At 30.4% G+C, this 12,237-nt stretch overlaps 1 protein-coding gene across 2 annotated transcripts in view; it reads right to left on the reverse strand.

The window, feature by feature from the left end:
- Positions 1-202: 202 nt before the first annotated feature.
- Positions 203-12,237, reverse strand: part of LOC142325387 (ralA-binding protein 1-like) — a 66,486-nt gene continuing 54,451 nt past the window's right edge. For both annotated transcript variants that reach the window (XM_075367105.1, XM_075367106.1), the window contains 4 exons: positions 10,242-10,626; positions 7,411-7,558; positions 5,390-5,549; positions 203-552 (listed from right to left, as the gene is read on the reverse strand). In XM_075367105.1, the coding sequence (XP_075223220.1) occupies positions 313-552; positions 5,390-5,549; positions 7,411-7,558; positions 10,242-10,626 (933 nt within the window). In that variant the 3' untranslated portion in view covers positions 203-312. The remainder of the gene's footprint in view (positions 553-5,389; positions 5,550-7,410; positions 7,559-10,241; positions 10,627-12,237) is intronic.

Genomic DNA, 12,237 nt, shown 5'->3' on the forward strand with positions numbered 1-12,237 from the left:
ACAGACCTAGTTGTATTCGACATTATGTTAATATAAGGGCATAAATGCGATTAATGTGATTCAAAATGGAAAATGTTTTAAATACAGCAGATAGTAGATATTAGATTATTTTTTTCTGCTTAATAATTATATCTGTGAAGAAATAAACAATTTTTACACAGAAAAAAGAAGGGGAAAAGAATTATAAAGTGAAAACTCTGAATAAATAAGTAGTAATTATTTTTAATAGAATAATTTATATACAGAATAAAAGTGATATTAATACAATATTTTTTATACATATATAATAAACACATAAAAAATATTAAATAACTATCTTGCAAGACATGGTTGAGTATGTCCAATAGTCGCAGATGTGACATTACTTACATCATCAGTTGGAGGTGATGAAATTGCCAATGTGTTGTTGCTATTAGAAGTTACATTGATAGAGGCTGTATTATTAGTATTGAAACTGCTTGCATTTAATGATAATAATTTCACTTGAACTCTTAACTTTGTAACTGATTCCTGTTCTTCAATTATGCTATCAGTCAAACTCTTCTTCTGCATCTGGAAAAAGAACTGAACAATCAAGAACAATTACTGATATAGAGATGTTTCTAAAATGGTTGGCTGGCTATATTTTTTTGGATTCTACTTGTAAAACTAAACAAAAAATATCCTTAGGAAAAATCCTTCTCCTTTGTTCTCTCCCTGTCCGTCATTTTGTTATTTTTATATAAACATTTATATCTCAAGTTTGGATACTGGAATCACATTAACATTTGGTAAGCGTCTTTGTAATAAAGTTTTAAAATTAGCAAAAAATCAGGATTTAAATAAATACATTCACAAATTACAAAATCGCAGCCATGTTTATTTTTCAATCTATTACATCTCCATAAATATTAGTTTTATCAAAATTTATATTATTGCTAAAATATGAAGACTTTCATTTTGAACAAAATGACATTTAATTTTTTTAAATCGGTTTACAAATAGCAGAGTTACAACAGAAAATTGTTGTTTTCATATCCTCCATTTTATCTTCAATTCAATTAAATATTGTTTTTATTTATTTTTAATTCTATTATTTTAAATTAGCATCATATTAAGTAATAATTTTTTCACAATAATAGACCTAATAATTAAATAAATAAAACAACTAACTGTGATAATCTCACATTAATTGTTGTAGAATGCTAGATATATTTTTTATTTTTAAATGAACAGTTAATGATTGTTAAAAGTTATAAGAGATATTCAAAGTGTCTACCATTAGAAATTTCACAAGTCTCCAGTCTTTTTAGGAGCGATTGTTTTAACTGTTTAAAAATTCGAGGAGTATTCCTAATTTATTAAAATCCATTTTGGATCCCTTGTTGAAGATCCTCAATGTTGAGTATTGGAGTTGAATAAAACAATGTTTCAAATTGTCCCATAGGTAGAAGTCAAGAGAGTTTGTCAGATGATCAGGCAAGCCAGGGCACTGGCCCTCAATAGCCTATTCATTTTTCATGGATTTCATGCAACTGACTGAAATAAAATGGAAATGAAATGGATACCAACTGACTGAAAGGTGCTGGAGCTCCATCGGGGTGAAACCACATTTCCTCTTAATTGTAGAGTTAGGTCTTCCAACAAATGTGGAAGATTTTTCAGTCAAATGAGCACGATAATTTTCTCCATTTATGGTACACTGCCAAGGCCCAAAAGACAGTCATTAAAAATATCTGCCCATATGTTTAGGGAAAATCTTTGATGATGGATACTTTGGAAGGGGCCATGAGGATTCTCATTGTTCCAGATATGCTGGCTGTGATAGTTTTGAACACCATTCTTGTTGAAAGAAGCTTCACCTGTGAACAGAATCCTTGCCAAAAATAAAGGGTCTTCAATTAATGACCAGTTACAGAACCCCAATCAGTTATAGAAAGCCAATCTATGTGGAAAATCATTGCCAGTCAGCCCCTGTACTGCACTGCAAGTGCCTTGGTACACTGCAAGTGAACCCTTAATCTTGAGATTAAGGGTAAAGACAGTTACCATTTAAAATTTGCCACACAGTCACAAGGCCCACGCCTTCTTGTATTGCCAGAGAAAATGTACTTTTATCAGGGGATTCTTCCACACAATTTAGAACACTTTCTTCTAATTCATTAGTCCTAGTACTCCTTGGTCTACCATGGTCATGATTCCCTGGTGTAAATGAACTTGTTTCCCTAAGCCATATGTAAAGTCTTACAAAGAGTTTTTCATTTGACATACATCTATTAGGGAACCTGTTTTCATATAGCCTTTTTGCTTCTACCCTGCTGCAGTTTGCTAAACTAAACAATAAGTGCATGTCATAATTTCTGCAAAAGAATATTCAAACTCCATGATTATAAAACAATAAAACAATCACAAGTAAACAATGAGTTTAAATTACTTTAAAATCATATGGTTTTATTTTTAAATAATGTGCATTGCATTTTTACATTGTTAACATGATCAGCAGTAATAGTCGTGTGTAAAATTATTCAGAAGTGAGAAATTAATATCAATTGTATATTATTATTTAAAATTAAATTTTACTGTGAGAAAATTATTACTTACTTTAATACTAATTTACAATACTAGAATTAGTAATAAATAAAAACAATATTTAATCAAATTGAAGGTAAAACAGAAGACACAAAATTACAACATCAATTTAATTTAATTTGTATATATATATATATCATATTTATTTAAAAATAAGACCCCCCTTGATTGTAAGACCCTCCAAGTTTTGCAGAAAAACTTTAGAAAAAGAAATTTGAATGTTAGACCCGTCAGTTTGACAAGATGTAATGCCTAGAAAAACAGTTTTTCAGGAATTTCATTGCTACTGTACATATAGTTAGTTACTGGCCAAGAACAAATTTTACCCTTTAAGATGTTTGCGAAACAGTGCTATGGAACTTGACAGAGTGGGACGGGAGTGATACATTGACTTTCACACAGTAGCAGCTTCAATCCTACTACCCGATTTCTTTTTACTAGTAAACAAGATCTTTGGTTAGAACAGTAGCAACTTTACCGAAAGTGAGTTTCTCTTGTATTTTGTCTGTGTTACTGGTAAAATGAATTCATGGAAAAGTTTCACCGCAGGGTTTAAGTTAGATGCTGGAAATTCGCTGAAAAAATGGAGTATGAGCAGCAGGTCGAGAGTATTCGGTACAACCAAACATGATTTGTTTCTGGAGAAAGCAGAGAGATAAACTTAAAACTGCAAAAAGAGGAACTCAATCTTTTCATGGTCCTAAGAAAGGACACCATCCTGCAGTGAATGATACAGTGATTGAGTGGATGGAAGAGAAGAGAAGAGTGCTTTGTAGTGACCTGTGAAAAGATTCAAATGAAAGGGTGCAAAATGGCAAAACACCTTGTAAATGTGAGTGACTTTAAAGCCAGTCGTGGGTGGATGGTGTGATTAATGAGAAGAAAGGGATTCACTTTGAGGCGCACAACTTCTTTGTGCCAACGGCTATCAGCAGAATACACTGACAAAGTTTTGGAGTTTCAACTATACATACTACGTGAAAGAGTACCTCAAGTGAAAATCAGTACCTCATATCTCAGATTGGAAACACTGATGAAACACCCGTCTTCTTTGAAATGCTGTGGAATACAACTGTAAACAAAGTGGCAAATCCAGTGTGCTGGTGAAAACAGCTGGAGCAGAAAAAATGAGATGCACAGTTATGTTAGCCATTTGTGCAGATAGGAAAAAATTGCCTCATTGTCATTAAAAAAAAAAAAAAAAACTCTGCCAAAGGGAAAACTACCAAGAAGTTTACATGTTCACATGGAAGTTACAGGTGGATGGATGTGAAACTAATGTGCGACTGGTTAGAAGTTGTTTGGAATCTCTGCTCTGGAGCAGTGTTAAAGAAAGAGAACTTCTCATTTTGGATAGTTTCTGTGGCCATCTTGAAGATTCTCTGAAGAATCGAATCAATGAAATGCACACAGATGCTGCAGTTATTCCAGGAGGCCTCACTTCTGTGCTGCAATCCTTGGATGTGAGCATCAATAAGCTGTTCAAGGACCACGTTAAGAAGTTTTACACTAAATGGATGGCAATTGGAGATCACACAATCACAAAGAGTGGACAAATGCAGAAACCTTCAATAGAGTTTCTTTGCAAGTGGATTGTCAAAGCCTGGGAGGAAATTACTCCAAAAATGATAATCAAGAGTTTCAAGAAGACTGGTATCTCATGCGCATTAAATGAAATGGAAGATCACCTCATATACGAGGATTCTGACGACACAACTGAGGGAGAGACTGACATCAATGATGGAGAAGATAGGAATGCTGATGAAAGCAGCAATGACCCTGAGTAAACAACTGTGTTCCAGGTAATTAAAACACAATACCACACTTTTTGTATTGTTGTTAAAATAACGGCAGATTAGATGTAGGATGTTGAATTTTGGATTTAGGACTATTGTAAAATCTAGTTATGCACCTCCCATTTTGATTGCAATCGACTGAACCAAAATTGTCCAAAAAAATTGGATTTTAGACTTTTCTTAACTGCAGTAATAAGCCCTCATTGAGAGCTTTTCACGATATATCATAAGTGGTACTTATTTTCATTGGTTCCAGATTTATAGGCAAATAAAACTTTAATTAATGAAATATTTGGGTCTTACAAGGGGGAGGCACATCAGTTCAATCTGACTTTATTTCCTGTTTTTTAACTTTTTTTTTTTAAATTTAAATATACTGATTTATTAATAAATATTAACCTCTGATTGTAAGAAAATTTTACAATAAATAATAACAATAAAAAAAAATATAATAAATATCAGAAGTTATTAATGAAATAAAATTTTACGTACTTTTCATTAAAAAAAAAAAAAAAAATGTTTATATGTAATTTAATAAGCGTACAAGGAAGTCATGTAGTGTCCACATCAGATTTTTTAAAAATAGCATTTGTGGTGTATGGTTAAACCAATGCCAGTAATCAGGCATTTAGTGCTTTCTATCTATTGTTTAACATATTCAGAAAGTGTTACAAAGAAAGTTATAAAAAGAAGAATAAAAAACTAGGCTAAAACACTGAACTCATCCAAACTTATAGCAGTAACAAATCCATATAATTTAACAAATTTTGTCCACAAAATATTCTGAAAATTTGACCAGAAAAGTGTGGTTTTTTATTTATATTTTTTTCTTACAATTTTTAAAGGTAAGCAAATAGAATATGCAATACACATATATATTTATGAATATATAAAATATAAAATACTTAAGCTAATATAATTGAATAAAAGTAAAGTAATAAAAGATAAAAGCCTTAATAAGATTAACACTAATCTTTGAAAATTCGTTAAGAAGTAGGAATTACTTATTACATGTGTAAATTTACCTGTAACATATGTGATTCCGCCTTTACTTGTCTTAGTAATGACGTAGTAACATTTGACTCATCACCTACACCACTATTACTAAAATTAACATCTTTTTCATTGACAGTCTGTAATACTGTTGTGTTTGTATCCTTACTACAACTCTCTAGTAGGTAATCACTGTAATAAGAGTATAAAGAAAGTAAATCAAAATCAAAGTGACAAGAATTAAACAATACAATAAATTTTTAAAGAATAAAAAAATTTTTTACTAAAATTTTTTCTAGAATAAAAAAATTAAACTACCACACTTCATACTTATCAGCATACTGTGGCTTCCAAATTTGGAAGAGGACCTGTTTATTCTTTATTAGTCAACTAATGCAGTAATTCAATTCCATCTCTACAATTTTCTGAAATATAATTTAATCTGTAGGAAAACACAAATTTTTCAAAGATGGGGTAAGATAATCATAAGAAACTGAACATTCCAATTTGTAATTTGATAAAATGTTGTACAGTAAAAACTGTATAAAACATCTAATCTACATACACTACTTCCCTAACTTCAAACATTAGAAAATGATTGAGCCACCAGTGTTGAAATTCTATTTTGATACTCAAACCTGAAATTACTTTAATATCAAATAATACAAATATTTAATACAATCTTAGTTAAAATAAAAAAAAATAAAATCAATTTAGTGCTTCTTTCAAGTTCAATAATTTTTTTATGGGAAAAGTATCAGATTCATTCTCCTTTATTTTAAAATATGCTTTACTTCTTCTATCTGATTATCATCAAAATGGAACTGAGTTACTGATGATTATTCATTAAGGATAGGATGCTTATCTTTTCTCCATATCTACTAATTGTTTTATACTAATACTGTTCATACATAAATATAGAGAAACAGAAAAAATTACTGGATAATTCAACTATTCTGAAAAATATAGTTGAAAAGAACAACAAGAAGTGAATCAAAAGTTACATTCTTTCCTAATAGTAGATGCAATTAACTAACATGCATATCAAATATACTAAATCTGTATAATGAATAAATTCTTAAAAACACCAACCAGTAAATGAAATTTTAGGTGCAGACATATGTTCTAAGGCAGAATGGTAAAAACCTGACTTCTACTTAACCAAAATTTTTGATTTTGTATGTACAAAATAGCTGAGCTTTATTAATTACACCAGGAGGTTAGGTAATAAAACTATTCTGTTGATTTGAATCAAGAGACTTTTTAGAAAGAAAATGATATGCATACATATAAACAAAACTGCTGATTAAAGAAGTATATGGTTGTGAACAACTTTTTAGATAATTATCTTATTTATTTTATTAAAAAAGTCAACCTTGAACTTGCAATACGAATAAGTTGCAATACAGAAAAAAGACAACAAGCAATTCAGAACAAAGAAAAGCTTTTGTATTGAAATCTGTGATGTGAGACAGAATTAAATAATTATATCTGTTTGCTGTCAGATATAGATTTAAAATTTATAAGGAACAGGATTTAAATTAGGCATGATGAGTTACATAGTTAATACAATTGACAAAGCTGTACCAATGGCCAGTTACCATTAACTTTTGATGTCCTTTTGATGTGAGCTATAAAATGGCTGTCCAATAAAGAGAAAATAGCATGTTGAAAATAACTACAGGAAAAATATTTGCTGACATTAAATTAATTTATAAATATTAAATGAATATTTCTGAATCATGTAATAACCAGAAACAAAAAGTGAAAATTATGTCACATAATTAATTGGTGTTGAAAAAATACTAAAATATCTTATAATTTAATAGTTCTATGTCCGGAACAAATCACTGATTAAGGTGAAGAAGGGACATAAGGATAAAATGTTAGTACCTGGAGCAAAATTTAATAAAACAGATTTCTCAGACCATCAAAGTTTAATAACAATTGGTGCAGTTTCTTTGAATATTATAAGCATTTATGTGGTTAATGATTGTCAGAGCAATGTCAGTTAACATTAAATGATAAAAATACATTACTAAAGAATTCTTACCAAAAACTAGGTGAACCACCAAGACTTCTAATCTGTGAACGCAAATTTGCAATATCAGCTTGTTCTTGTTGAATCTGATTCTGTAACTGAGCTACAAGTGCAAGTAATTCTTCTGTTTGCAGGGTTAAAGACAATTCATCAAGTGATACTGTAACAATAAATTAGTTTATTTCAGATTATATTCCTCAAGGATTTTAACACGCTATTAAGTTATACTGTGCATGACATTCTGTTTCAGTCTCATGGTGAAAATTGAGACAAAACAGTTTAGTAGAATCCCACCCACAAGAGTATTCAAATCAATAATACACCTTCAGCAGCATAGCTAAAACTGGATATGAACCTAAGTTTTACAAAACTGCATGTGTTCACCACTGTGATGGGTTGGAAAAAATAATTTATTTAAAACAATAAAAATAATAAATAAAATAAATACTGATAAACAACTTTGATATTGTGGATTTCTACAGTTAACATTTTCAGACCTTAATCTATAAAAATTGTTAGAGGAGGAAAGCTGGGTATTTTTGAGCTAAATACAAAATAATTCAATAAGATGACAAGAAAATAAGCCATTAAATGTTACATCATTTAAAGGAAAAAGTTGTATTTATTATAGTATAAAAAAGTCTACAATTGTCTATTCTCTGAAATAGATTAACCAGTCCTTTCAAAAAAAATAAATAAAAAATATAATGTAAAAAAACATTGTCAAATTTTTTTATTTTTCACAATATAAGAAGTGAGATCAAAAAATATCTTGTATTATTTATTTTATTTTTATACTTATTAATATTTTTATTTTATTAATTTATAAAGTAACCAGATGTAGCACACGTGGGAAACCTATGTGGAATATGACTTGAATCTTACTAGTTGCATATATTCACTGTTCTGCTGCCATTACAGGGTCACTGCTTAACAACCATGAAAGTAAAATGTATGAGTAGTCCTTGTTGTGTTTTTGTTGCCCTTCAAAATAAATGAATGAGTTGAAGAGAATCTGGATTAAATTTTGTCAGAAACTTAGAAACACACATGTAGAGACAATAAGGAAGATTCAAACAGTATTTGGAGATCAAACTGTAGGTATCACACAAATTAAAAAATGGTACAAGATGGCTGAATGTCTGTCAAAAGTTACAAAAATAACTTTTTAACTTTCACCAGCAAAAATCCCCAAAAAATTAAGCAAATTCAACAGATGGAGATGAATGACCACTGAATAACAATTAGATAACTTGAAGATGAAATTGAAATTTTATTTGTTTATGCAATAAATTTTAATGGAAGATTTTAGAATTTGACTAGTAAAAAAAAATTTGTCCCAAAACATCACACTGCAGAACAAAAGGTAAACAGACTTAATTTGCAAGACATGCTGGAATGTGTTAAAAGTGATGCTGATTTTTTGAAAAAAATAATAACCAGAGTTGAAACATGAGTCTATTAGGCAGAATCATCCTATTGGAAAACTCCTTCTCAATGACAAAAGAAAGCCAGGCAATCATGAAGTAATGTGAAGGTCAAGATGTCTTTTTTATTATCAAGGCATGATTCATCACAAGCATACTCTTCAAGGACAAACTATCAATAGAATACTACATAACTGTTCTTCGTAGGCTAAGAGATGCTGCTTGACACAAGAAACCACAGCTTTGGGAAAATTCATAACAGCAACACTCCAGCCCATGTATCACAACTTATCATGGGATCGAACAACTTCAGCAAGCTCCTTACTCGCTAGATATCACTCCTTGCAATTTTTAGCTCTTTCCTAAGCTTAAAATTCCACTTAAAAGAAAGAGATTTGAAAACAGAGACTAGATCAAAAGAAATGGGATGAAAGGAGTTACGGTGCTCATTAAAAATGATTTTGAAAAATGCTTCTAACAGTGAAAACATCACTGGAATAAGAAACAAATGTACACCAATTATAGTTTATTATGGATTTTAATAAAGATTATACTTAGCCTCTGACTTCATGAACAGTTACTTGGCATATATTTGAAAGTATCAATGAATTAGGTCTGGATTATCAAAATTTCAATTTAAAAAAAGACCATTTCACCTTAAAATATATTACAAAACTAATACATGATTTTTCCAGAAAAAAACAAAAAGAAAGTAAAGACAGCTGTTTCAAATTTAGCAAAATGATGTATATGTTCAGTTCTTCTACAAATGTGTAGTTTCAGAAGCTGGCAATCAATTAAAAACAACTACCAACAACTTATAAATAACTAAAATAAATATAATAATAAATTAATAAAATAAAATTTTAGTATTCATTCTTTTAGTAAACGTTATTTTCTTTAAAAACTTTATTTATATTTTTGTCATTCTTAATTTAAATTTAAAATATTTACAAAGCATGCTAATATTTACAAAAAAGCACTTTTCAGAAATGCAAAGATGAATCTTCATTATAAGAAGTTTAGAATTTAGCTTCAGTTTAGTCTATAGAACACCACCCCCTTTAACTGTTTTCTAAGTGTAGTAACTGGTTCAGATACAAAAATGTCATTAACTGATTTGTATGATCACAATCACAATGGAAACCTTTAACCACCTATTGCTAATAACTAATTAATAAATGCTAATATCAAATATGTAACAGATTTGCAGCTTGTAGGCAACTCCTATTCATGTAATGAGAATACCTGTACCTTGTTGTATCCCAGGATTGCTAGCCAGGATAAGTTAAGTTGAACCCAATGACAGAATGGTGGCCGGGAAAACTATTAAGGAAACAGCATTATAAAATCAGACACTATTTCACCATGAAAATAAGCAATAAAAGTAAGTTTTTACAAAAATATTTAACTTACATTTTTCTTGACTGTTAACAGCACTAGTATCATTATTTTCCATACTCTTACTGTCTGTAATATTAATATTCAGTGGAGAAGAATCATTTTTATTAACATCACTCATATTACTTTCAATCACAGCTTCAACTACGTGTCTTGTGCCACCATTATTAACAGGTGCTCCAGTTGTTAAATTTGAAACAGTAGTGTTTGGTGCAATTTTCTCAATATTAGTATTATTATGTGACTGGTGTTCAACATTTACATTTGTTGCATAATTATCAGTAACAGTAGTATCATCAGCAGTACTACCACCAGTAGAACCAGTGCTACCACCACCATAATGTTGTGATGTTGCATGGTGAGCTTCTCCTGCTTCCTTTTCCAAACTACGTAATTTCCTCTATATAACAAGAATTACATAAAATCCACATTAATTAATTTTATACTAAAGAATAAACTGATAAATAAATCAATAACAATTAGTTTAATTATAAACAACGAAATACTTGGGAAAATTAATGATATCAATTACTTTTTTTATAAGTTCTAACAAAACTGATTACTTATTTCTATGAATTTACGGTGCTTTCAAAATGTTTTGAATTTTGGGTGGTAACTTTCCTGTTTGTAGATGCTTTGACACTGCTTTTTCCTTATATATATAAGTACACTGAATAAATCTAAAAATATATTTAACAATTCATGTAAGACTTTCTAAAGATATAAATCTTGTGTAATAACTAATGATATTACACAAAAAAATTAAAGACATAGTGGTAATAATGGTAATCTGTTGTGAAATATTGTAAAACATTTTATAAGAAAGTAATTTTTGATACAAAACAATAATTATATACAAAATATATACATATATAATATAGTATAAATCAGTAATGGGTACACTATAGCCTGTGGTCCACTCAAAGGTTTTATCTGGTCCATGACATGATCCTAATCTGATGAATGAAAAGAGAATTAAGGAAAATAAATAATTCTGAATTACTTTCTACTTCATGTCATACTGTTATGCTTAGAAAGAGAAACAATTTTCAAATCCTTCCTTGAAGTTTTCTGTCCATTACTACACAGTGTTCAAAAAACAATGCAACCTAACAGGAAAATGAATAAGTTACAATTTTGTTTAAAATGGCCTCCATTATGCGATTCACATAACTGAATACAATGTTTCATGCTCTTAAACAAATGTAAAGTTTGTTGAGGAATTGCAGCTACAAACGTTAAATTTTGCTGAGCAATTTGGGAATGGTGTAAGGATGAGCTTTGTAAGCTTAAGGTTTAACTAAGCTTAGTAAGATTTTGCAAGCTTAAGCTTGATTTTAAGCTCCTTAAAGTACACCCGCAATTAAAAATCAGGAGGGGATAAATCAGGAGATCGTGGGGGCCACAACCCCTTCATAATCACTTGTCCATGAAAACACTGATCTAAGAAAGTCACACTGTTATTGGCTATATGAGCTGTAGCATTGTCCTGCTGAAACCACGTATACTCTAGCCAGTCTGCAGGATTACTGTTTACAACAAAAATTGTTGTACCATCTGTATGTTGCGCTCACTCTTCACTGTGCCATGAAAAATTGCCTACATGAAATTGCACACCAAACAACCACTTCTTGTCTGTGCAGAAGAGACTTGTGCACCTGATGTGGATTTTTAATACACCAAACGTGTGAATTCTGTGCTTTCAGGTATCCATCAAAGTGGAACCATGCCTTGTCAGATCAAAACCAATCATTGAGTTCTTCCCCATCCTGGTGTTACAGATGACATGAACCACTTACAGAAATCTATGTATTTTCCAGTGTCTGCAAGTAACAACTTGTTAACAACACAAATTCTGAATGGATAAATCTTTAAGCACTTGCAAAATGCCATGTGGGGACTACCAACAGAGAGACCAGACTGTCTACAGAGGCGCTGCACAGACTTCTTGGGACTAACCAAAATATGCAGCATGTAAGTTGATCAACTTATCTGGTGTTAGCATTTTTGA

Source organism: Lycorma delicatula, chromosome 5 (assembly GCF_047948215.1).
Source record: "Lycorma delicatula isolate Av1 chromosome 5, ASM4794821v1, whole genome shotgun sequence".
NCBI classification, from domain to species: domain Eukaryota; kingdom Metazoa; phylum Arthropoda; class Insecta; order Hemiptera; family Fulgoridae; genus Lycorma; species Lycorma delicatula.